Genomic DNA, 26,900 nt, shown 5'->3' with positions numbered 1-26,900 from the left:
TGTGATATTTAAGAAACAAATCGGAAAAGAGGAAAATCTATTGTCAGGCACGAGCCACAGAAATGAGAGGTAGGGAACTAAGAGTGTTGGGGTTGGAAAATAGTTTAGGGGAATACAGAAAGGACATATGTGTGTTTAAGGAGTGAGGTATGAATAATTATAGAATGGCATGGACTGAGAAGAGCATGAGGCATCATCTATTTTGCAAATGTGTGGTCTGGAACATATTGGGAGGAGAATGTGGTTGAGAACAAACGGTCAGTTCAGTTCAGTCGCTGGTAGGAAGTATTAAAATTATTAAAATCTCTGTAGGTAGAAGCTTGAATTCAGGTAATATTGTTTCATAAGGTTTGATCCAATGCCAGTTTTCCAAATAAAAACGTCTGATGTCTAATTCAGTTAGATGAGGGAACTAGAAACAGTAAATATTCCTGAGTACACATCGCCACCCAGTGGATGAATGTGTGTGACGCACAAATCATATGCAAAGAAAAAGACAAAGAATGTGAGAGCTTATCACAGGAAGCTTGTGTTAAAACTTTGTGTTCAGTGATGTCATATGTGATGCAAACTTGAATCACACCACTCATGCAAAAGCCAGACTAGATTTTAATACACATTTTTCAAGTATTCTGATAAATATTATGCGAGGCTTTTAGCAGTGAAAGAAAAAATATTATGAGTGTGCTTAGCACATTACATACTAGAGTTTCACTAAGGCTAATAAAACTTAAGTTCATGAATTTCCAATAAGATAAATAAGAGATATTTAGCTTCTTATACGGCAGAAAGAGGGCTGCCAAGGCAGAGATTTGAGATTCAAGTCTTGACTCCTCAGGGTGCTAAAAGCTTTGATGAGAAGTCAGGGATGAATTAAATTTTTAGCACAATACTTTTTGAGTTTTCCTCCATCTGCTAGCAAATAAAGATTTATGAGATTAGGGATATGTAGGGACAGTGGGTGGAAGTTGGGTATTTAAAGATGCATTGAATCATGTTTATATAGGGATTTCCTAATGGTTCATCTTGGAGGGATACAGCAATCTTCTCTTGGGATAACTCAATAAAAGTCTTCTGGTATTCTACAGACAAGCCTAAACCTATATACTGTGTTCCCTAAAAAGAAAATTTACTCAATTGGAATGACATTAAAAATCTAAGGAAAATTAGTGTGGGGCTTTAGTTTTTGCTATGTCTATGCAGTATTATTACATAAAGGTTTGTGCATCCACTTTTGAATCTCTCTCAACAGGGAACCCACTAACTAATGTGTTTTTCCTCTGTTGGGTCTGGGATTTATTTATCTAATCCTACTTATGAACTAATAAATTAGTCTATCACAGTTTCAACAGTGCTGGCAGAAGATGTGGGATGTCTGAGTCAGAGACAAAAGATTCCATTATTCATAGTTAACAAGTAGGATAAACATCCCATTTGAGTTAGTTTCCCTTATGTTCCAAGGTCAATGAGGGCACCAAAGAGGGGCCCAGGTATATTCTATGCACCCAGTAGGGCTCTGTCCTAGGTTAAGAACACTGAGCTGGGGGAATTCACTGCTTTTATAATAAGTAGTAAACAAGTCTGTCTTTTCTCCAAAGTGGGATCTCTAACTTATCCCTCAAGGTTGCTTGCTTCAAACTACCTTGATAAATGGCCTGGCGGGGGGAGGGTGGCGGGGAGGAAACAGCAGATGGGGCCTTGCTGAGGTATTTAAGGATTATGGCAGATTGCCTTTCTATAATTTCCAGTAATTTGTCCTTTTTTCTTTCTATCCCTTCAGCATTTTGTACACCGGATACCTGTAGTGTGTTTAAATTCCATTTAAACTTCTTTTCTCCAAACTAATCATTTCTAGTCCCTTTGACCATGCCTCCAATAATCTGGCTTTGAGTCCCCTCACCAGTCAGTTCAGTTGCTCAGTCGTGTCCAACTCTTTGTGATCCCATGGACTGCAGCACACCAGGCTTCCCTGTCTGTCTCCAACTCCTGGAGCTTGCTCAAACTCACGTCCATTGAGTCGGTGATGCCATCCAACCATCTCATCCTCTGTCATCCCCTTCTCCTTCCGCATTCATTCTTTTCCAACATCAGGGTCTTTTCAAATGAGTCAGTTCTTCACATCAGGTGGCCAAAGTATTGGACCTTCAGCATCAGTCCTTCCAATGAACATTCAGGACTGATTTCTTTTAGGATTGACTGGTTGGATCTCCTTGCAGTCCAAGGGACTCTCAAGAATCTTCTCCAACACCGCCGTTAAAAAGCATCAATTCTTCTGCACTCAGCTTTCTTTATGGTCCAACTCTCACATCCATACATGACTACTGGAAAAACCATAGCTTTGACTAGACGCACCTTTGTCAGCAAAGTAACATCTCTGCTTTTTAATATGCTGTCTAGGTTGGTCATAGCTTTTCTTCCAAGGAGCAAGTGTCTTTTAATTTCATGGCTGCAGTCACCATCTGCAGTGATTTTGGAGCAAAGAAAACAGTCTGTCATTTTTTCCATTGGTTTACTATGAAGTGATGGAACCAGATGCCATGATCTTGTTTGAATGTTGAGTTTTAAGTCAGCTCTTTCACTTTCCTCTTTCACCCTCATCAAGAGGCTCTTTAGTTCCTGTTTACTCTTTGCCATAAGGGTGGTGTCATCTGCACATCTTGAGGTTATTGATATTTCTCCTGACAATCATGATTCCAGCTTGTGCTTCATTTCCAGCCTGGCATTTCTCATGATGTACTCTGCATGTAGGTTAAATAAGCAGGAGGACAATATACAGTCTTGATGTACTCCTTCCTCAATTTGGAACCAGTCCATTGTTCCATATCTGGTTCTAACTGTTGCTTCTTGACCTGCATACAGATTTCTCAGAAGGCAGGTAAGATGTTATGGTATTCCCATCTCTTGAAGAATCTTCCACAGTTTGTTGTGATCCACACAAAGGCTTTGGCATAGTCAATAAAGCAGAAGTAGATGTTTCTCTGGAACTTTCTTGCTTTTTACCCTTACCATTAGTATTGCTTTTCTTTGACCTTATACAAGGATTATTGCCCAAAATATATTATAATGCTCCAAATATTGTCTAATCAATTTATTAGAAGAAAGAGACACTGCTTTGCTTATTCTAGAAGTATATTTCTATACGGCAATCTGGGATCCCATGAGCTTTTTTGGCAGTCCCATTAATTGTCACTGGAAAACACTGACTTTTATCATAAACTGCTACTAAGCCATACATTTTTATTCTGTCCTAGTCTATTCTTATGCCAGAGGATGGACTCTTCATGTAGTTTTTCATTAAAGTAATCATTGTATCAACTAGATTCCATTTCATATAATAGAAAGGGTGAAAGTAAGCTTATTATTTTAAGATAGTTGTTATTTAGCAGAAAAGGCAGTTCCTTGTTGTCTGATGTTTTGTGAATTATTCCTCCTCTATATAAGAGAACAGTGTTAATATAAATGACATACAACCCTCAAACTTTTCTTTTAAACAAGAGTTCAACAGATTTTTGCTATCTTCTCTCCACACCATGTATGTACAAGAATGAGTTGACATTATTCATCTGCTTTAAAAAAAAAGAAAACTGAAACATGTACATATTTTTTTGAAACAGAAATGTTACTTTAAATATTACTTGCAGGGCAAGAAATTATGGCTCAATTTAAAACATTCAGGAAAGTAGAGAAAATAGTACAATGCACCCCCAGGTAACTATCACTCAGGTTCAACAATTATCAAGATACTGCCACATTTGCATCATATCTGTTTCATTATTATTATTAAAATATTTCATAGTAACTGGCATATAACATATCAGTTTACTCCTACATAGTTCAATAAGGATCAACATAGACATTTTTAACAAAACTGCAATATCATTAACCCCTAGAAAAATTAATGATAATTCCTGGCATCATTTAATACCTCAACCATATTTAAATTTTTCCCAATTGTCTCAAAAATACATTTTATAGTTTGTTTCTTCTCATTGGAATCAAAGTAGGACCACTCATTACATGGGATTGTTAGGTCTAATAAACATACTTTTATCCAGAATAGTCTGCCTCCTTTTTTTCATAAAATGGTATAGCCAATTTAGTTTTTTAAAAATTTTATTTAAGTGTAGTTGACATCTTGGTTTCGGCTATATCTCCTATCCTTTCTAAAGTTCTTTTAAAGTTCTTGACCACTTGGAAACTGTGGATTGAATTTGTGGTATCAACTTAATCCTCTCTTCCACATATTATACATCAATAATTAGCTCGAGAGCACTGATAGACTCAGACTAAAACACGTGCTTAAGGAAAATGAAGGAAGAGGAAAGCAATGGTAAGATGTAAATATAGTAATGAGTGATGCAAAAATAAGAAAATAAAGGATGAAAATTCAAAACTCAATTGTCACCATAAATAAATCTAATTTACACTCAAATGTTTCTCATGAAATGAGTACCCTTTTTATTGTTGCTATTGTTAGAAAGGACTATAGTAGTTTGAGCTATTGAATTGGCTAGAAATATTAATTGCTTAACAAGTTACAGTAACTGGACACCCCAGCCTTCTGAGAATTAAATGAAAAAGCTTGCTCCAGATACAGAAAAGACATAGTTCACCTCAGGCCCTGACACAAACACAGGGGGGTCTGACATAAGCAAAGAAAATGCATCTGTGGAGAGAGTATGAGAAGTGTGTCTCCACATAACTGACATGTGATCATTGTGAGTCCAAACTAAATGTATTAATTAAATCCAGAAAAAACAGTACTGGCAGATTTCTTCTTCCTTAGTTACACGATGACCTAGCACAGAACAGTGCATTACTTACAGTAGCTGCCTCATCTCTGCCATCACAAGTAAAGTTTAAAACACTGCCTACAATGGAAACAGGCATGCTCCAGGCCAGAGTTCCCATAAACACTACAGTGAGCACAGGGACCACGCTTCCATTCTTTACAGCACAATTCACAAAATTTCTATATAGAGAAATCTGTGATTCCACTGCATCCGATGTACTTTGTGTGAATTTACACTAGCTAGGGCAAAGAGGCTATGTATCTTACATGTCACGTAGATATTTCTCATTTACTATTTAGCACACACACAGATCCACGTCTACACACACAAATACAGATAACTGAGTGGACTTCTACAGATTGATGGCCTTCTCTAAAAGTTCACGTAAAGAAGTAGGATGGATACATTGGAAGGATAACTTCAGGAAAACCAGGTAAAAACAAATATCAAATCCCACTTTGAGATATAAAATGATGTAATTCATATGTCATTGTCCTCTTATTTCCAGCTTCTGAATCCATGGGTATTATTTATGTGTTTGCCACGTGACACAGAGTAAGCTTCTCTGAATTTCCTCCCCCCATATCTACTTACAGAAAAGCAGTTACTGGAGATTCTGTAGAAGTGAGACCAGGCAGGTGAGGATTCCTAAATGTTTTTATCTACTTGAAAGTGTAAAGAAGTTGTATCTAAAGTAAGAGCTTCACATGTATTTTGTCCAAACACATAGGTTAGGCTGGTTCAGCCTTATACCAACAAACAGAGCAGAGCCGCCTGCAGAAAGGGGCAGAGCCGCACCCTCGTCACGGAAAGGCTGTGTTTTTTGCATTGCCTTGTAAAGCAATGGAGTACAGCATACTTAGTCACTATGCTACCCCTCAGAATTTCAAATTACAATTAGATAAATTTTAGTTTGATAACTAGTACCTCTAAAAAATGATGTCCTGAACTCTGATTTAAAAACTTAACTTACCGTCTCACTAAAATGACAACTTGTATTTTCCATGTGCAGTTAGCAGCAGTACTGAGATTGAAAACAGAACAAAACCTACTAAAAGTCATCACTGTAGTTACATCCTGAAAGTCCCAGAAACCTATATACAAATGCTTAAACATGAGAGAGAATCTTGTAGACGCAGTAAGATATGACTATTTAACAGTCTGTTTCTGAGTTATTGAATCAATACTTCTCACTCAGTAAAACTGCAAGGAGACAACTTCTCTTTATATGCTTTGACACAGATAATCCAAATTCATAAATAATCGAACATAATTTTTTTCAAAAATAATTTATTTGGCTTTGGAGCATAATATTTTGGTACATAAAGTAAAACATGGCTGCCTAATACTCTGCATTCAACAGATTAATATAGAGCGACAAATTGGAAAATTATCCATCTTTCTCAGTGGAATTATTCTTTAATCTTATTGTTATCATGAAACAAGAGTATTTTGCATGAGTTTGAAATGGCTGTCTTATAATTTGTATTTAATGCCTTCCCTCAACTGGAAGACATGAGGTATTTTTTTAAATGTGTTTATTTTTTAATTGAAATATAACTGCTTTACAAAATGTTTTCTGCCAAATATCAACATGAATCAGCCATAGGCATACATATATCCTCACCCTTTTGAAACTCCCTCCCCTTGCCCTCCCCATCCCACCCCTCTAGGCTGTTACAGAGCCCCTGTTTGAGTTTCCTGAGACATACAGAAAATTCCCATTGGCTATCTATTTTACATATAGTAATCTAAGTTTCCATATTACTCTCCATACATCTCACCGTCTCCTTCCTCCCCCCGTGTTCATAAGTATATTCTCTATGTCAGTTTCTCCATTGCTACCCTGCAAATAAGTTCTTTGGTACCATCTTTCTAGATTCCATATATATGCATTAGTACCTGATATTTATCTTGTCTTTCTTACTTTGAAACGAGGTATTTTATATAAATTTCTCATGAGTTTCACAAAAGAATTAAACAAACAAGGTATCAGGTTGTCACAACCGTACAACACATATCACAGTATTGAAATTGTTATTGTATTGATTAGTCACCTTTCACTGGATATTAAAAAAACTTGGGCTACAACTGTATTTTTTAATCTACGCTAGCACCTCAACAAAATTTTGACTGAGTATAAGAATACTGATATTAACAAAAAGTTGTAAAATTTTAATTTAGATAGCTTTGATTAACTGTAAAATCTGAAATGAGATTTGGGGTCACAAGACATAGGTTCAAATCTTACTTTATCACAATTTATGTGATTTCAGTCTCTAACTCTTCGAGGGGCATCTGAATAAAAGGAATAGCACCTGACCTATGTACTTCAGAGTACCTGTATAGGTAAAATGAGGTAATGGATGAGAAGTACCAAACAAATGTAATTTTCTGCATATTCAGGTAAGAAATATATGTATGAAGTAAGAAATCCTTGTAAGGTTCACTGTGACAAAATTCATGTTAAAAATAGGTACCATACCATTTTTTCCAAGTGAAAACCTTTTCTCTTCAGCCTACACATACACTTAAAACTACTCATCCCCCACCACCACCAACAACAAAAATGTATATATATATAACCCTTGTATCAAAATACAGCCTGCGGTGTTTTATGTTCTCTGGACTTCCCTGGTGGCTCAGAGGGTAAAGCATCTGCCTACAATGCGGGAGACCCGGGTTCAATCCCTGGGTCGAGAAGATCTCCTGGAGAAAGACATGGCAACTCACTCCAGTATTCTTGCCTGGAAAATCTCATGGGCGGAGGAGCCTGGTGGGCTACAGTTCATGGGGTCGCAAAGAGTCGGACATGACTGAGTGACTTCACTTACTTCAATAAATACTAGCAAGGTGGAGTTGACACTGGTGCATTCTCTTCCTCAAAGCATTGAAATCCATCACCACAATGACCCACAGAACAGCCTCAACACAGTTATTAATCTACTAGTTTCTTCTCATTTATTTCTGAGTTTTGGCTGCAACCAGCAGCATGCAGGATGATCCCTCCCACCCCTGGCCAGGGATCAAATTCAGGCCTCCGCAGTGGAAACACCGAATCCTTACCTCTATGCCACCAGGGTACTCCCTGAAGATTTCTTTTTGAGTACCTCTCGTATTTATGCTGGCTTCTCTCCCCAAAATGACTGTGTACTTTTTTTTTTCTAGATTAATCTTTTTTACTGGTTCAGTTTCTGGCTCTTCAAATGCAGGTGTGTAAGGTTTCATCCTTGGACCTCCTTTTTTCTCACTCTGTGTTTCTGTGAAGATGACCCAGCCTATTCCAGCAGACCCAGGCACTATCTCTGTGCAGCCAACTCCCAAATCTCTCTTTCTTCATGGCTCCTTCCCAGGTTCCAGGTCTCTATATTTAATTGTTGACCACATATTTCCATCTGGAAGCACTTCAGTCTACGTGTCAAATTCATTATTCCTTCCGTGTCCCAAACCTCCACCCCATCTTTGCTGCCACTCCAGGTAATCATCAAGCAGAGACTGGAGTCATCAGGGATTTTCTCCACTGGTCCTCACCTCTCACCTCCATGCTCTAGGAAAAGGATCTGCAGATTCCGTCTCTGAAATGTCATACTATTTCATTTACTCTCATCTCAATTTTAATTTCCATTGCATTAAGGCTTCATTATTTCTTTTTTAAAGTTTTCTGATTTCCTCTTAACTAATCTGCCTTAGTCTCTCACAAATCCATCCTGTTAAATATAATGCCAAGGACATAAAAACATTCCCCTACTTTCTATGTCTACTCTTTGCTTGGAAAATAAACTCCAAACTCTTTGACATAGCATTCAAGACCCTAATTTGTTTCTAACCTGTTTTTCCAGTAACTCCTACCCACACCCTCCTCTTTCCAGAACACTTTCAGTTTCATGCCCTCGTGTATGGTATTCCCTTAACCTTTATGGTTGTTCTTTGTCAAAAGTCTATACGTCTTTCAGATCCATGTGACAAGTCATTTTCTCTGCAATACCTTCTCCAGTCTGCATTCCAGATAGAATTAATCCTCCTTCTTCTGTACTCTTCTGCTATTAAAATTAAACTTAAATGTTAGAAGTGTTTCTCTCTTCCACTGCATTAGACTCAAAGGGAAAAAATATTACTCATCTTGATTTCATCTATGAGTCACAGAATGCTTGACAAATAGAAGCTACCCAATAAATACTAAACTGAATAGACTTATTCCTGATGTATGTAACAAATACAGAGGACAAACTTTAAGAATAATTTTTATCTGTATAACATACAAACTATATCATATTGATTTTGTGTCAGTTATTGTTAAAATCAATAAATCATTTATCTTTGGATAATAATGAAAGTATATCTGAAAGATGAATTATTCATGTAATCCTTTTGATTTTAAGTATATCAAACAACTACATTTCTCTCTTACAGTTGAATTGGAAGGAAGCAGGAAATAGTTATGCAAAAATCCAGTCAAGTATCTGTAAAAACACATAGAAATCAAATATGAGGCCATTAGTAGTGCTATTAAAAGAATCACTAAATTTATTAAAGTCTCTTGTATATTAAAGAGTTAAACACATTGTAAAGACTAAAAACAATATTCAGGTAAAATAACCTTAAGGAAAATCAGATATGTGCTAAAGAGTCAGTGCCATATCACTGTCACAAAATTTTGTGTAACAAAAAAAAAAATCCATCTCTAAGAAATACTAATTTAAAGAAATTACACTCAATCCTGCTCTATGATTATAGCTCAAGTGTCAGCAAACTATACCCCGTGGACCAAATCTGGCCCCTCACTTGTTTTTTTGTCACTAGAATTTTATTGAAGTACAGACACATTCATTTATTTCTGCTTCTGTCTGCTTTTGCTCTACAAAAGCAGAGTTGTATAGCTGAGACAGAGACGATGCGTCCCACAACACCTAAAATGTGTACTATCTAGACCTTTAAAAAAATTGACCAATTCCTGCTACAGATAATCAGTTGGAAGTTTGGTTGTAAAACTAGGCTGGTCTGTGTATGTATTATTACTCGAGAATTTAGTTTTTTTATGCAAGGATTTCTTCTTAAAACTCAAAAGAATTTAAAAAATTATAAAGATGTTATGTTAAAAATAGAAGATTTTAAGTATATAGGAGAGTTAAATGGCATACAAAAAGGATTTTTTAATGAAAAATTGTTTTACTTTTATACTCTTATATATACTTATACTGCCCTTTTATATTAGAGTATGTCACTGAAAATGAACTGTTTTACCATTATCGTTTCACTAAAAAGTAGAAAATTAATTCTTCCTCCACGAATAAAGGAGTAAAGTTAAATATAATTATTTTTCAAAATGAGGGGAGGGAAAGGTGGAAGCAGGGAGGAGAAGGGAGGGGCAGCAGGCAGAGAGAAGCTACTGTACCTCATTCTTTCACTGAGATGAAGCCAATTTGTGTACCAAAGTTAGGGCCATCTCGGACATGGGAAAAAAACTTGTCAGGATGACAAGACGTACAGAGGTGGAGATCCTGGTTCTGGTCCTGAATATTCTGTGGTAGAATTCCTCCCCGTTCTAGAAGAATTCTTAGGATAAAGATTTTTCGAAAGACAGAAAGTTTACTTTACCAACAGACAAAGCAATAAGGAAAAAGCATTGATACTAGTGTAAAAGAATTCTGGGAAAGATCTGCTTGGAACAATGCAAGTTGTCATTCAGTTATAGAATAGGAACATAATGGGAAATGGTAGATTTCACCATTCCAATTCTGGACTGAAATCAATCATTATTGTTGTTTAATCACCAAGTCCTGTCTGACTCTTTTGTGATCCTATGGACTATAGCCTGCCAGGCTCCTCTGTCCATGAGATTTTCCAGGCAAAAAAACTGGAGTGGGTTGCCATTTCCTTCTCCAGGGAATCTCCCCAACCCAGTGATCAAACCCACATCTCCTGCATTGGCAGGCGAGTTCTTTACCACTAAACCACCAGGGAAGCCTGAAATCAAACATACCTAGTGGCTTTACGGATGTCAACATAGGGATTTGGTGAGTCAAACAGCCGTACACATCCGGGGTCAAGATTATGAAATGCCTTTGCTGATTCCTTTGGAAGAGTAAAACAGCACGGTCCGACTGAAGGCCCCAATACAACAATAATGTCTTCCAAACTGCAGCCATATTCTGCTCTCATAGCGTTCACTGTAGCCATAGCAACACCTAACAAGGTACCTCTCCAACCTAGTAAACAGGAAGAAAGAGAGATGAGCAAAGTCAAAACATAACAAAATGTCATCTTAATTTATATCTAAGTTAAAAATGAGCAGGGTCAGTTTATGTATTTTTCCTAAGGGTGCCTTCACCTCTTAGTTATTGTGAATAATTTCTGTTTTGAGCATGGGTGTGTAAATATACTACTGACATCCTGCTTTTAATTCTTTGGATATATGTTCAGAAGTGGAACTGTTGGATAATATGATAATTCTATTTAAAACTTTTTGAGGAACCATCACACTGTTTTTCATGGCAGCTGCATCATTTTATACTCCCACCAATAGTGCATCATGGTTTCCATTTCTCTTCACCAAAACTTATTTTCATTTTTTAAAAAATATCAGCCATTCTAATGGATGTGAGGTGATATCCTGTGATTTTGATTTGCTTTTTCCAAATTAGTGATGTTGGGAATCTTTTCACAGGTTTATTGACCATTTACGAATCATCTTCGGAGAAAGATCTACTAAAGTCCTTTACCCATCTTTCAATCAAATCTTTTAGTTTTTGTTGTAGTTGTTGAATTGTAGGTATTCTTTTTGTATTCTGAATATTAACTCCTTATTAGATGTATGAACTGCAAATATTTACTCTCCATCTGTTGGACTGACTTTTCACTTTGTTGACTATGTTCTTTGATGCACAGAAATTTTTGTTTTTGATAAGATCCAACTTATCTATTTTTACTTCTGTTGCTTGTGCTTTTGTTATCATATCTAAGACACCATTACCTAATCCAAGATCACAAGGATTTACACTTATACTTTCTTCTATAATTTTAGAGTTTTAGCTCTTACATTTAGGTCTTTGATCCACTTTGAGTTAGTTTTTATATATGACATAAGGGTCCAACATTGTTCTTTTGCATATGCCCATCAAGTTTTGCCAGTAACATTTGTTAAAGAAATTGTCCTTTCCCCATTGTATGGTCTAGGTACCTTGTCAAAAATCATTTGACCCTAATGCAAGGGTTTGTTTCTGGAATGTCTATTGTATTCCACTGCTCTATTGTCTTTATGCCAGTACCATACATACTGTTTTGATTACTGTAGCTTTATAATAAGTTTTGAAATCAAGAAGTATGAGACATCTAACTTTGTTCCTTTAAGACTGTTTCATTTATCTTTGATGATTTTAAATTAAATGTTTCAAAACCCAGGAAGTAACAAATAATATTCACATTTTATATATAGGAACTTAGACTCAAATTTTAAATAACTTTTGACAATGTTAAACAGTAAACCTGACTTCTAGTCATTCAATTCCATTACTTTAGTTAGATCAAAACAAACAGACAAACAAACAAAAAACCACTTTCTTATTTGTCTGTAGTCTAAAATGCAAAGATTTAAGTCATAGATGTAAGTCATAGATTTACAAGCAGAAGATAATCCAAAAGATCACTCCTCATTTTACATAGACTCATTACCACTGAATAATCTAAACAGTATTTTTAAAAAACCTCCAGCAAACAAAATTCCAAAACCTTAACAAACATAGCACCTAAAAATTCTTTGTTCTATTTTCAGAGAATAGTTAAAGCTAATCAACTGTAACATATTAAACTAAATGCAATTTTCCAAACATATCTTGTTTTTTCTTATCTTTACACTTGCTGCTACATTTTCAAAAACACCTTCTGCGACCTGTCTAACCTTCCTATTCCCTACTACCTAGACTTCAAGGGTAGACTTCTCAAACCAGAGACAATACAACTCAGTACAACTCCCTGGGAGTGTTTTGAAAAGCATAGAGGCTTCTCTTTTCGGTTATTACAACAAGTACAACTGACATTAAGAATTTTGAAAGCCAAGCAAACTTAGTTTGCAATGTAAGACTATCTTGCCCCAAATGTTAATAACACTCCTGCTGAGAAACATTGGTACCTAGCCAAATCCTACAAATCTCCCAGGAATCAGCCTAGGTAACTGCTTTCTTTAGGGATTATACTCTGAGTCATATAATTTGACACAAGTACTCCCTGTATCTGCTCCTGACCTAAGAGTCTACTAGCTCTCTTCTATCTTTACACTTATCACCATGGGTAGTAATTAACTATTAATGCTGGGAAAGACTGAGGGCAGGAGGAGAAGGGGACGACAGAGGATGAGATGGTTGGATGGCATCATCGACTTAATGGCCATGAGTTTGAGCAAGCTCCGGGAGATGGCGAAGGACAGGGAAGCCTGGAGTGCTGCAGCCTCTGAGGTCACAGAGAGTCGGACCATTACTTAGAGAATGAACAAAAACAATGTCCATCAGAAAGAAATTATAATTTTTATAATTTTGAGAACCACTATAACTTCCCCCCAAATTGGTAAAAATCCTAGGTGCTTAACTAAGTACACTTACCAGAGTGAGCAACCCCACATGCTTTTTTGACAGGATCTGCAAAAACTATTGGGATACAGTCAGCACCAAGAGCTGCTATTGTGACTCCTCTTTGATTTGTGGTGATTCCATCATAAGATTCAGGCTCCTTCCTTCCCATAATCCAGACATCATTGGCATGATCAGTCTAACACCAAAGATGTGAAATAAAAATGTTTTGAAAATAGAATTTCTCATACCATAAGCTTTTCTGAAAGTATGTATTTTTGTATAAAATTATATAACCAATTTAAGGTTACTAGCATTCCTTAAATACATCAGGTCCATATGTATATAATATAATAACAAATTTACTTAACTCTATCATATGATAATCTCTATGTATTTTCCTCAAAGGAAAGCAGACTTCAACACTTAAAAAAAAATCAAAATAGCACTGATGAACCTATTTGCAGAGCAGGAATAGAGATGTAGACGTAGTGAACAGACTTGTGGACACAGCAGGAGGGCGGGGAAGAGAGGATGGGATCAATTGAGATAGTCAGTTCAGTTCAGTTCAGTTGCTCAGTCGTGTCTGACTCTTTGCGACCCCATGAATTGCAGCACGCCAGGCCTCCCTGTCCATCACCAACTCCCGGAGTTTACCCAAACCCATGTCCATCGAGTCAGTGATGCCATCCAGCCATCTCATCCTCTGTCATCCCCTTTTCCTCCTGCCCCCAATCCTTCCCAGCATCAGGGTCTTTTCCAATGAGTCAACTCTTCGCAGGAGGTGGCCAAAGTATTGGAGTTTCAGCTTCAACATCAGTCCTTCCAATGAACAACCAGGACTGATCTCCTTTAGGATGGACTGGTTGGATCTCCTTGCAGTCCAAGGGACTCTCAAGAGTCTTCTCCAACACCACAGTTCAAAAGCATCAATTCTTCGGTGCTCAGCTTTCTTCACAGTCCAACTCTCACATCCATACATGACCACTGGAGAAACCATGGCCTGAGAGTAGTATTGAAATATATCCATTTCCATGTGTAAAACAGATAGCCAATGGGAGGTTCAAAAGGGAGGAGATATATATATATATACTTACGGCTGATTCACATTGTTATATGGCAGAAACCAACACAACATTGTAAAGCAATTATCCCCCAATTAAAAATAAATTTAAAAAAATTCAAAATAGTCCATCCATCATGAACACCCCTCACTAGAGATGGGTAAATCTCTAATTGCAGTAGTTGTTCAGTAGCTCAGTTGTGTTTGACTCTCTTCAATTTCATGGACGGCAGCACACCAGGTCTGTCCTTCATTATCTACTGGAATTTGCCCAAACTCATGTCCATTGAGTTGATGATGCCATCCAACCATCTCATCCTCTGTCACTCTCTTCTCCTGCCCTCAATCTTTCTCAGCATTAGGGTCTAAACCTAATAGCAGTACCTTCTACAAAGTACTAATTGACTGAAAGAAATTAAATTTCCAAATCAATAATATTTTTACTTTTCCTGGAGTCAAAGTAATCTAGAATACTGTAAGAAACAATTATCTTATCAGTTGTACCCTAGTTCCTCCTAGTGTTGATATAGAAAACAATGGCTTTTCTCTCCCACTGTTCAGGAAACTTACCTCTAAATATAAAAGGCAGTGATACTATACTCTGGGGCTTTCCTTACGGTTCAGTGGTTAAAAAAAAAAAAAAAACTCACCTACCAATACAGGTGACTCAGGTTTAATCCCTGGGTCGGGAAGATCCCCTGGAGAAGGAAATGGCAACCCACTCCAGTATTCTTGCCTGGGAAATCCCACAGACAGAGGAGTATGGTGGGCTACAGTCCATGGGGTCACAAGAATCGGACACAACTTAGTGACTAAAAACAACTGTATTTTTAGATGTGAGGAGTTCCAGATGTGTGTGTGTATGTGTGTGTGTATATATATCATAGAATTGATCTTTAGAATATGATATGTATCTCTAAGAAAAATAATCACAAACATTATCCTAAGTTTTAGATAAAACATTAGATGCGAACATTAAATAGCTTATTTAAAGTCAATATAGTCATTGGCAGAGTCAAGAATATACTTTAAATCTTCCAAAATATGAAACAAAATTGTACCTTTATTTGGTAAAATTTATTCGCATTAAATCCTGCAGCCTTCCCCAACCTACGCAGATTTTCTTGAACAACAGCCTTGGGATCTCTCCGTTTGGAACTACTGAAGAGATTGAATGAGCTAAGAGTTGGTATGTAAGATATCCCACCTGTTCTGGTAGTAAATCCATGTATGAAAGTATCTGTTGAGGATAAACAGTGAAGATTAAAACCAGGCTGTACAAAAGACTATAAAGCTTTACAAACCCAGTCTCTCATTAACTTTCCCTAAAAACCTCACCCTGCATTAGTTTATCCAGCTTCTAATTTCTACAGTTCTTTATAGCTTCATCTGTTCACATGACACAATGTTTTGAGTTTGTTTTACATTCTCCGTGGGATAACTGCTCTTCAAAGGGTATCTTCTTCCCATTAGTTTTTGTTATCCCAATAGCATATAGCTCACAGTAAATATCCTTTTACTAAGAAGTGAGATCGACTGTTTTAAATTTCACTCTTCTGTGAAGACACCACGGAGTTAAGGTTTCAGAATTTCTAAGCAGGAAATGTTTAGGGTCATAAATCTCACTTAAAACCAAGGCTGGGGGATTTGTCTTAAAGCTGAATTTGCATAAAGCAAATTTATTTAGAGCAGCTTTGAAGAGACTATCCCTTCACACTCGTGACTCTATAAGGCTGTCCATGACATTCCCATGTTGTAACTGATGCCAAGGAACACATAATCTCACATCAGTCTACAAAAGAAACAAGGAAAAGAGGTGAACTTCCTGTAAAGAAAGACTGGCTTTTCATATTCAAGTAAAACAACTGATAGTGTTTAACATACCTGGGATCAAAGGAGATGTGATAATGGTTAATTCTCCCTTCAGTGCGGGCAAACTTCTCAAATATGTTTCTATTTCATTCTGGATTGCTTCTAGTTCTTGAGCTGTGATTATGCTTACTTCAGTAGACTGTTTCAAAAGACCTCCCTTCAAAGTCATCTGTAAATCTTCAAACTCAAAATTGTAAACATCAGTAAAGAGTTGATCAATGAAAGCCTTCATTAATGTCTTCCGGTGCACAGGCACAATTACCTTAATGCTACTCAAATTTTTTTCATCAACTTTTTGTTTAATTGTATACAAAGAGGCAGCCATGCTGGGATTGCTAACAGTCTCAAATTCTCTCAAGAGAGCTGATAATCCATTGCCTGTTTCTAATTCACAATTATCATGGTCACAGCTGATGTTACTACAACACATTACGCAAAACAGCTTGGCCTTGGCACCATGGTGGTATCGGACAGCATTCAATGTCTTTAATAATGTCTGATGACAGTTTTTCTGAGAGTTCAGTTTCCAACCGAAGAGATCAATCAACACTGCTTCCGCCATCCTTCAATTCTATACAAAGTTCTTCAATGAAGTTTCTGTGTCCCCCAAAATTCACCTGTAAAGAAAAATTAGCGTTAAGTAAGAATGCAAAATCATATCAATATAGTTATAGTTACAACAGAAACCTGTGGATGGGTAAAAAGAAGAATTGCATTGATTTAAAAATGTAACCAGAATAGTGAGCCTGGACTCCTCCCAGAAAAGCTAATCCACTATTTATCAGAAGAGAACCATGACAATGAAAGCTCAGCCAGCTCTTAATTCATTTTGTGAATGTACTTTACATCTTTCCAGTAGAACAACAGGTTTAGTTTTGTTTTCAGATAGTAAATTTTAAGCAGGGAATTACTTATTGACTTAGAGGAAGTCCTGTTTTTTAATTACAGGGTGTCAACGTATCATTGATACATCATTAATCCTGACATGACAGGCTTGTTAGGTCACATCCATTCCTACTAAATACCAGGGCCTTAAGTTCAATAAGATTAAATGGAGTTGCATTTAAAATTTTTTTAATTTGTAATTTTTTTTCCCCCCTAGAAACAGATTCACAAATATGAGTGGTTACCAGCAGGTTGAGGGAAGGGGGTAGGGGCAAGATAGGGGTAAGGGGATTAAGATACAAACAACTGCTGCTGCTGCTAAGTCGCTTCAGTCGTGTCCGACTCTGTGCGACCCCATAGACGGCAGCCCACGAGGCTCCGCTGTCCCTGGGATTCTCCAGGCAAGAACACTGGAGTGGGTTGCCATTTCCTTCTCCAATGCATGAAAGGGAAAAGTGAAAGTGGAGTCGCTCAGTCGTGTCCGACTCTTAGCGACCCCATAGACTGTAGCCTACCAGGCTCCTCCGTCCATGGGATTTTCCAGGCAAGAGTACTGGAGTGGGGTGCCATTGCCTTCTCCGAAAGATACAAACTACTATGTATAAAATAACGAAACTACACTGATATATTGTACAGCACAGAGAATACAGTCAGTATTTGAGAATAAACTTAAATGGCGTATAATTTATAAAAATGTTGACTCACCATGTTGAACCCAAAATTAATATTGTAAATTAACTGTACTTCAATTTTTAAAAAGATCCGTTTTGAAGGTTAAGAGCAGAGATGACCGAGAGAGAGGTTTGCCTCCAGGATTCACAGGTATGGCAACACCTCGTCACATTAGCACTTGGCACTCGGTCCCTTCCTAAGTCCAATGATCACGCAAGCAACTGCCATTTGGATCACGTGTGCCCCCCTCCCCCCCGCCCTGCTCTCCTCACTTCCCCCACTACCCTCACACAGTCTCTCACCCCAGCCCCTGCCCGCCCCTCCGGGCTGCCGCTCTCTCTCTGGTGACCCCTCCGGTGTCAGCCTCTGCCCTCCTCACGCCCGCCCTCCGCACCGAGTAAAGCCGCACGACAGACGCCTCGGCCACCGCTCGGTCGACGCTCGGCCCCGCGGGTCGGCCGCTACCCACACGCCGGGCCCTCGCCCCGACTCCTGCCGCCCCTGCGGGACTTTCTGACGGTCGGGCGCACACCCCAGGCCGTCCTCCGTCACTTTCGGCTGCTCGCTCGAGCTCTGAGGCGTCTCCCGGCCCCGGTACTGAGCCTGAACGAGACCCAGAGGCCGCGAGCGTGCGCCCCCGCAGTCCTCAGCCTGGGTCCCCGCCGCTGTGAGGGCGGCGCCCGTCCTGCCTCAGCCGCCGCACCCGCTTGACTGCTGACGGAGCACCCGCCCCGCATCCACCCGACGACTGCGGAGGCCGGGCCGGGGGGACGGGGGGCGGGGAGCGGGAGCGACACGAGGGGGGGACGCGCCCGAGCGCGGGGAACCGTCAGCAGTTCCGGGTCTGGCGGCCGCCAGTCCGGCACCCGCCGCCCGGCTCCTGGAGGAGGAACGGGAACCGAGCAGCGGACGGGCCGAGCGGAGCTATAGGCAGGTCCGCGGGCGGGAGGCGGGGCGGGTAAGGGGCGGGCGGGCCGTGAGGGAGCCGGGCCGGCCTCCCGACGGGGCGCGCGGCGGAGCGGCCTCCCTCCCCCGGGCGACAACGCCCTCTCCTGCGACCGCTCTCCCAGCCTCGCCGCGGCGAGTCGCCGGCCCAGAGGCGCGGTCGGGACCCCCAGTTTCATCCTCATGAGCCTTGGCCCGAGAACCTCCTTACGTTAGCACTTGGCACTGTGTCGCGTCCAAGTTCACGTACTGCGCCTCCTGAGGCAGATTTTTTGAGGCAGCTTTTTTTTTTTCTTTTTTCTTTACTGTTGGGGTTTGTTTCCAGAAACAAGTTGGCTGAACCCTCCCTTTGCCTTTTTTGCTGATCCCGCCTAACTTGCTGACTAGACTTCATAGCTCCTTCACGTGTGTGGATAAACTGATGTTCTTATAAAAATATGGGCCAAGAATAGAAAATTAGAAGGCACTGATCCTAAGAATTGTGATAAAAATGTAAATTAGCACCCCCTTTCTCCCCTCAAAGAGCGTAACATGTATTTATTTTAAAATACGGAACAGCTCCTGCCTATGTAGATGGCAGATGCTATGGCCAAAGGGAAAATATCTCCAACCTTCAAAGCGTAGGAGACAAGGTGCTTCCTGAGGCACTGGTTATAATGGAAGGAGGGGTCCCTTTTTTCTGACAGTTGCTCACATGATAAGTTCTGAAGAATGTTTCCCTGAAAGAAAGAATCTCAGCAATCTGGGAGTTTGGAAGAGCACTGGGAACTGAGATTGCTGCTATTCTGTTTGAGTAGAGAATGGGGTCACCGATCCACCCATCAGTTAACCCACTCTTCAGTATCTGGCAGATTTTTTTTTCCCCCCAAACAATATTTTCATTATTTTTCTGGACATTTATTAAGAGCACTGAGTGGTAGGTGTTGCACCTGATCTGCTCTGCCCCAAGCTTGTTTTATGTTGAATATCACTGTAAACAAAATGGAGGTCTTTAGTTACAAAGCTGGGTTAAAACATGTATGTCTGTTTTTATAGACGATGGTGGGCATTTATTTCCTGTCATGCAACAGTAAACAAGTTTAAAAAGAAATATTTCAAAATAGAGAAGCCATCAGGGAAGAGAAAGTTTGTCATTATATCGTATTTACAAACCGTTTCCTTTCACCATCTGGTCCTGGACTATGGCCTGATCTAACACTCATCGCATCCCCATTCCCTCACTCCAGTGGCTCTCAATCCTGGCTGCACATCAGAACTACAAGTAGAACTTTAAAAAGCAGAAATACAGGGATCACCCCACTCTACCACTTCCAGATACACATTTGAATCAGAAACTCAAAGAGTCAAGCCTCAGCCTGTTTTGCTTTGGTTTTTGTTTTGTTTTAATCTCTACAGATGATTCAAATGCATAATTAGATTTGAAAAATGACTTCCCTATTACCAAACCACTCAAACTAAAGGCTGTTCCTTGGAACACCATATGATTTCATCCTTTACATAAACTATTTCTTCTACTTAGAACACTGTTCTCTCTATATATATTTTTTTTCTAACAGTTAGTTGTTCAAGACCCTCCAAGCTCAAATATAACCTTCCTTGAAGCCCCATCCCCTCACCAAGCACAATCAACTACTTTTTTTTAGCATTTTGTTTGTACAGGAGAAGCTCATTCATAGATGCAGTCTGGATCCATAACCAAGCAATACACTGTAAAAGTCAATTAAACATTAAATTGTATACTTCATAAATATGAACATGGTAGTATATAAATTATATCTAAATAAAACTGTTTGAAAGGAAAGTTAAACCAGAGTCATGAAAAAGTATAAAAAGTATACCATAATACCTTAAAGGTTCTTTTTTTAAGCTGAAACAACTACATGCTAGTTTGCCAGTCTGTTGAGTGGCACAGCCTTTTGCCACAGCCTTTCCTTTGTACATGGCCTCCAGATTAGAGTTCTGCGTCATATTGCTACCATAAACTACACTTCCCAACCATCAGCTAAGCTTTCTCAAGAAAGATCCTGGAAGGATCTTCCAGGGCCAGGAAGATCCCCTGGAGAAAGGAATGGCAACCCACTCCAGTATTCTTGCCTGGAGAATCCTATGGACAGAGGAGTCTGGCAGGCTACAGTCTATGGGATCGCAAGGAGTTGGACACAACTGAAGCGACTTATCATGCACACAAGAGACACTTGTGAAGCTATCTGAGTGCAAATTACTTCTTTATAATCTTTTTATAGTTATGCATTCAAACAACTCACCTTAATTGGGTCTTGAAAAAGATAAATGTATCTTTTAAAGAACAAACTTTTTTTCCCACACTATTACATTGATTTACTTAATATTTAATTAAATTGTGAAAGCACAGTGACAGGTTCAACTGGCATAAACAGGTTTGAGAACAAACACAAGTGACATTGTCAGATGTACAATTTTCACTGGTAGGAGCAGAAGTGGGCAGACTCATTGGAGAGTGGCTTTCTAACCCTTCGGCATTCAGCGTGCACATTCAGCGTGATGTGGGGATTTACAGTTTATGATTTAAAAGGAAATAGAATGAGTTAATTGGTGAGAGGTTAAATGTAGATAGACTTAGAAAACACACACTGTACCTCTACATTTTCATTATTTGACTTTGCATCTACTTCACCCATAGAGACTTAAAAAGTCTTTGAGGTACAGAGATAGTGCCTGGCTGTTAAGGGGAACCATTGGGAAAATCCCCAGGAATTGTTACATCACCATGTAAATCCTTATCTTGATAATTTTAAAACTGGTAACAGTTGTCTTTAAGCCATTTACACTAGAGTTTATGAGTCCTTCCAGAAATGGACATAAAACTTGCAGATTTCCTTGTGAAAAACTTAACGTTAGTTTCTATAACAAATGACCAAACTGGATGGCTTTAAACAACAAAATGTGTTCTCTTGTAATTACGGAGGCAGAAATCTTTTTTTAAAATATTTATTTATGTATTTTAATTGGAGGATAATTACTTTACAGTATTGTGATGGTTTTTGCCATACATCAGTATGAATCCATCATAGGACCTCTCCATGCTGAAGCCACCTCCCAAATCCCTCTCCACCCTATTCCTCCAGGTTATCACAGGACACTGGCTTTCGGTGCCCTGCTTCATACATCAAACTTGCATTCAGAGAAATCCCACCTTTGACTTAAAGCTATAAACAATGAATAATATATAAATATTCTCTACATTCTCTCTGGAAGGAAGTTAAGTAACAGTACCAATCCTCTGGTTACTTTTTATTTTCAGCAACCTGAAACTTTAATCTCATTTCCTAGCCAGAGAAGAGAATAATCCCTAGTTTCAGCAGATTCTAAGACTCTGCCATATAATAGGTATATTATAATAATTTTTTAATTTTAATGATTCAATTAATTTATTCTTATGGGATGACCCTGATGTTATAGCTTCTCTTGAAAACACGTGGTAGAAACAGTCTTTTTTTGCCTGAATTGTGTATTATTGATTCTTACTAACATGTGCAGTATGTTATATTTTTCCCATGATGCCTCTTTAGTTTTTTGTTGGAATTGAGCCATCCAGAACTGAGTCTATCATGCTTTTTTAAGTCTCAGTTTCAGGAAAACTTTTATCTTTCCCCAGGTTAGTTTTTTTCGGAGAAGGCAATGGCAACCCACTCTAGTACTCTTGCCTGGAAAATCCCATGGACAGAGGAGCCTGGTAGGCTGCAGTCCATGGGGTCGCAAAGATTCGGACATGACTGAGCGACTTCACTTTCACTTTTCACTTTTGTGCATTGGAGAAGAAAATGGCACCCCACTCCAGTGTTCTTGCCTGGAGAATCCCAGGGACAGGGGAGCCTGATGGGCTACCATCTATGGGGTCACACAGAGTCAGACACAACTGAAGCGACTTAGCAGCAGGTTAGTTTTTTAGCTTCCCCAGTCAAAATCAACTTGAGATATTAAACTTCCTCTCCCCCTTGGAAAACAAAGACAATTTCATACCCATTTGAAAATTATCTACACAATTTTTCTCTCCTTGTTTTCTCATAAAATATTTGTCCTGAAAGAGGTGGGAGGAAATTATAAACTTAACTAAAACTACCTGGCAGGTCCACATAGCAGTTTTTTTCATTTTGGATGAAAAATGATGTTTATGTGGCATGGATGCACATGGATGGTTGCCTCTTAATTCTTTTAAGCTGGAAACTCCCAAAACCCTGGGGCTGGGAGGGTGGGGGGAAGGATTTAACAGCCTTGCTTTATTTTGCTCATTAACTTAGAGGGAGGTACTGGATGATGAATTTCCAAAAGCTGGAAACGTGGCCTTTTAAAAATCTCCTCCCAAGGGCCAATTATAGGCACTTGCCTCTTGAATTCAAATGAGTTGGTGCACAAATTTGTTTATTACAATGCCTAAGTACATATTAAATACCTAATAAATGTTAATTTGGATCCTACTCACTTCAAATTTCATCCTTCCGACTTGGATGTATGACCTTTGGCAAATTTCCTAATTTCTCCAAATTTAAGTTTCCTCATTTTCGAAATATAGGTAAAAATAATGTCTAGATTGTAGGACTGCTCCGAAGGATAAAATAGATAATCTATGTGAAAGTTGTTGCTTAGTCACTAAGTCATGTCTGACTCTTTGCAACCCCATGGACTGTAACCTGCCAGGCTCCTCTATTCAAGGAATTTCCCAGGCAAGAAGACTAGAGCAGGTTGCTGTTTCCTCCTCCAGGGGATCTTCCCAACCCAGGAGTCAAACCCATGTCTCCTTCATTGGCCAGTGGATTCTTAACCACTGAGCCGCCAGGAATGACCCCACTATGTGAAATTACTTACAGGTAATTAATAAATGTTGGCTATAGTTAATATTTGAAGGCAAAAGGAGAAGAGGGCAGAAGAGGATGAGATAGTAAGATGGCATCACAGACTCAATGGATGTGAATTTGAGCAAACTCTGGTAGATAGTGAAGGACAGGGAAGCCTGGCCTGCTGCAGTCCATGGGGTTTCAAAGAGTCAGACATGACTAAACAACAGTAGTTAATATAGGACATGATGGTTTATTACAGTATTTCCATTGCATTGTTTTCTCTAAAGCTAGTTATTTAGTTGAAAGTGTTTTTCCTAAATGATTTTTTACATGTAATATTTGTCTATTTATTATCAAATACTGTAGATTTATTAAGGTTTTTATTTTTTAAATCAGAGTCACTTAATTCATATTTATATTTCCCAGAATGTTTTGTATACATATATGTACCCCATATGTGAATTGAATGAAAGAATAACTGATATTGTCTAATCTCTAAACTCTTGTTTTCATTGAGTTATGCAATTGTAAGGAATTATCAGTAGATGGCAGTAGTTTATTTTCATTTTTATTTTTTGTCCATTTTAGGGAGATCCGAAAAAAATGATTACTTTCTCGATTTTAAACCAGATATCCTTTCATGAATAGCTTGTTTAAAGATATATCACCCAATAGTTCTTCAATGTATGCTGCTTCAGGAGTAAAGATCAAAAAGTACCAATTACTTTATTTTTACTGTAAAAATCTAATTTTCTAATCTTTTTTTTTGGTTTCTTCATCAAATACTTTGTAGAGAATATGAAAATGAATAAGACACTGTATATGCCTTCTGGAGCTTATAGTCTAATAAGGAAATACAGTAATGTATTTCAGTAATACTGGTGTAAAATAATGTAAATTCAGTAATAGGAATAGAAATAGTTGAGTGGCAGAAACTTGCTAAATACATTCATTATTTCACTTCATGCTCACAGTAATCTAATGAGGCTGCTACTATTATCGATAAGGAATCTGAGTCTCAGGTTGGAAAGAATTTACCTAATAAACTAGCAGTTTCTCAACCTTGGTTCAAGATTAACCCTGTCTTACCCCAAGACCTAGTAGTATCTACCTCATAGGGCTAAATGAGTTAATATTTATAAATTGAATATTTATAGAGTTCCCATACATGGCACAGAATCAGCACTATATAATGTTAATTTTTTTTAATCTAAAACATTTAGAACAGTGTCTGGGACAAAAAACTAAAGCACTATTTAGTTGTTTATCTTTGTAATCAATTGAGAGACTAACTGAAAGTAGAAATGTAGACGGTATGCATTTTCAACATGGGTAACACTAAGAATAACATCTGTAACCATGAAACCCATACAAAAAAGCTAGAGAGCTTGGATTTATTGACATTGATCTGGGGGCAGAAAAGACATAGAGTAATGGCATGAACAGAGTGAATGGACTCAGTATCAGGGAAGACTTCCTGGAGGAGGCAGATAGGAAATGAGGTTTGAAGAAAGGAAGTAATGTGAATAAACAGGAAAGAATCATAGATTCTCAGAGGTGATTATGGCACTGTTGAGTATTTCTCTCAGGACTTCTTTAGCTTGATAAGATATTTCTGGATAGATTTGAGTTTCCTGACTTAGGAAGCGATTTAACTTTGCTGTTGTTTTTATCAGATTGCAATCTTTTAAAAAATTTTGTTTTTTAAAAACACTTGTAACTAGTATACAAGTACTCTGTATCAATATTTAACCAATCTTTAGGAAAGATATTTAGTGATTTTGCAGATTTCCTTGTGGAAGTTTCCTTATATACATGCCTTACTGTTATGATAATATTTTACTTCTTTTGGCTGGCAAAGTTTATCATGACTTTAGTATGATTTGGAAAGATTCACAAGTTCTATAAAAAATCAACTAAGATTTTTTAAAAAGATGTCATCTAAAAAGAAAAATCCATATGTTCAAATGTTAAGAATAAACATTACATTCCTTTTATTAATCATGCAGAATTGTGTAATTTCTTCTGTACAGGAATGGACAGGCAAAATCAGATAACGCTTTTTCGAAAAACTGTAATGTCTTTAATTCTGCCAACTCAGCATTCATTCATTGCATTCATTCACTGGTAAAGGAAAGAACTCTTTTCACCTTTCAAGATAGAAAAACATCTACCCCTTCATCTCATCAGTTTCTCCTAAGTATAGAGGAGGTTGGTGATTTTAAACCTGTGTAAGGCTTACCCTGTCTGGCACTGGACAGGAATGCCATATTCCCTGCATCCTGTACCCATGGCAGAAGTTGCTAATCCATTTTGTTACTGTTTTTCACAGATTCTGGTTGTAGGTTTAGAATACACTTCACAATAGTACTGGAGGTACCAGCTACTAATCCATAATAATTATTTACTTAAAATATGTCAGATACTGTGCTGAGTATGTTACATACATTCATTATTGTGTGATCAGTCATGTCCAATTCATTGTGGCCCCATTGACAGTAGTCCACCAGACTCCTCTGACCAGGAAATTTTCCAAACAAGAATACTGGAGTGGGTTGCCATTTACTACTCCAAGGGATCGTCCCGATCCACGTCTGGGAACCCACATTCCCAGGTCTCTGGGAACCTCCGTCTCTTGTGGTTCCTGCATTGGCAGGTGAATTCTTTACCACTAGCGCCACCTGGGGAAGCCCACATTCATTACACTAGCCCTATGAAGTTTTACAGATGAGGACGTTGATGATCAAATAAATTAAGAAACTTCTCAGGGTCATAACAGCTAAAAAGCAGGACAAGCAAGATCCATAGAGAATTATACTTTATTCCCCAATCTCTCACTCAATCATTGTATTTTAATTCTTGGAACTGATGATGAATGTCATTGCCATCCCTGTGATACATTTGATAGTTAATTTACTTTCAGGATCACTAATACATAACAGATGAAAAAAAAAGAAAAGTGAAAAATTATCAGCACTGATTATTCTGTATGAGAAAAGGTGAACTGAAAAGGTGGAAAGAGACACAAGAATGTCAGAAAACAAAAGGAAGAGTCAAGGAGTTCCCAAAGAAGGTAATGAAGCACTTTTCATAAATATAGAGCTGAAAGATGAGCAGTAACAGAAAAAGTAGAGTGATAGGAAAATTAGGTTAAAATTAGTAGCAAATTAGAATAGAGGAAAGCTGCCAGGAGGAAGCTTCTAGAGTGTTTAGAAAAGGCATAACAACCTAATAATGCAGGCCTATAATGAAAATTCATCAACTGTAATTGAGAAATAGTTGTTATGGTAGCACTATA

At 38.3% G+C, this 26,900-nt stretch overlaps 2 protein-coding genes across 30 annotated transcripts in view; one reads left to right on the top strand and one right to left on the bottom strand.

Annotated features, from left to right (window-relative positions):
• Window positions 1–7,753: 7,753 nt before the first annotated feature.
• On the bottom strand, window positions 7,754–19,053 carry LACC1 (laccase domain containing 1). 8 transcript variants are annotated; one of them, XR_014071518.1, is made up of 8 exons: window positions 17,877–18,724; window positions 16,299–16,903; window positions 15,476–15,654; window positions 13,385–13,550; window positions 10,774–10,999; window positions 10,186–10,346; window positions 9,202–9,253; window positions 7,754–8,833 (listed from the first exon to the last, which is right to left on the bottom strand). XR_014071518.1 is itself a non-coding variant. In XM_081551089.1 (7 exons), the coding sequence occupies exons 2-6, from the start codon at window positions 16,846–16,848 to the stop codon at window positions 10,187–10,189; spliced, it is 1,281 nt and encodes a 426-aa protein (XP_081407215.1). In that variant the 5' UTR covers window positions 16,849–16,903; window positions 19,000–19,053; the 3' UTR covers window positions 7,754–9,253; window position 10,186. The 8 variants fall into 8 exon arrangements, 6 of the variants coding, with proteins under 6 accessions (XP_081407215.1, XP_081407213.1, XP_081407214.1 ...); XR_014071517.1 differs by having other exon boundaries at window positions 18,238–18,724; XM_081551089.1 differs by lacking the exon at window positions 17,877–18,724 and adding an exon at window positions 19,000–19,053 and having other exon boundaries at window positions 7,754–9,253.
• Window positions 18,675–26,900, top strand: part of CCDC122 (coiled-coil domain containing 122) — a 70,268-nt gene continuing 62,042 nt past the window's right edge. For 4 of the 22 annotated variants that reach the window (XR_014071524.1, XR_014071519.1, XR_014071521.1 and 1 more), the window contains exons 1-2: window positions 18,675–18,773; window positions 26,526–26,675. Coding sequence is in view for 6 of the 22 variants with exons in the window: in XM_081551094.1 (XP_081407220.1) it covers window positions 26,633–26,675 (43 nt within the window). In the remaining 16 variants the exon portion in view is untranslated. Of the gene's footprint in view, window positions 18,778–24,190; window positions 24,317–26,525; window positions 26,676–26,900 lie in introns of all 22 variants that reach the window. The other 18 variants (XR_014071523.1, XR_014071520.1, XR_014071522.1 and 15 more) reach the window with 7 other exon arrangements.

This window comes from Giraffa tippelskirchi, chromosome 12 (genome assembly GCF_054371585.1).
Source record: "Giraffa tippelskirchi isolate mGirTip1 chromosome 12, T2T-mGirTip1v1.2.pri, whole genome shotgun sequence".
In the NCBI taxonomy this organism is placed as follows: domain Eukaryota; kingdom Metazoa; phylum Chordata; class Mammalia; order Artiodactyla; family Giraffidae; genus Giraffa; species Giraffa tippelskirchi.
Note: the sequence above shows the minus strand (reverse complement) of the source record. Positions and strands in the feature narration are given on the sequence as shown.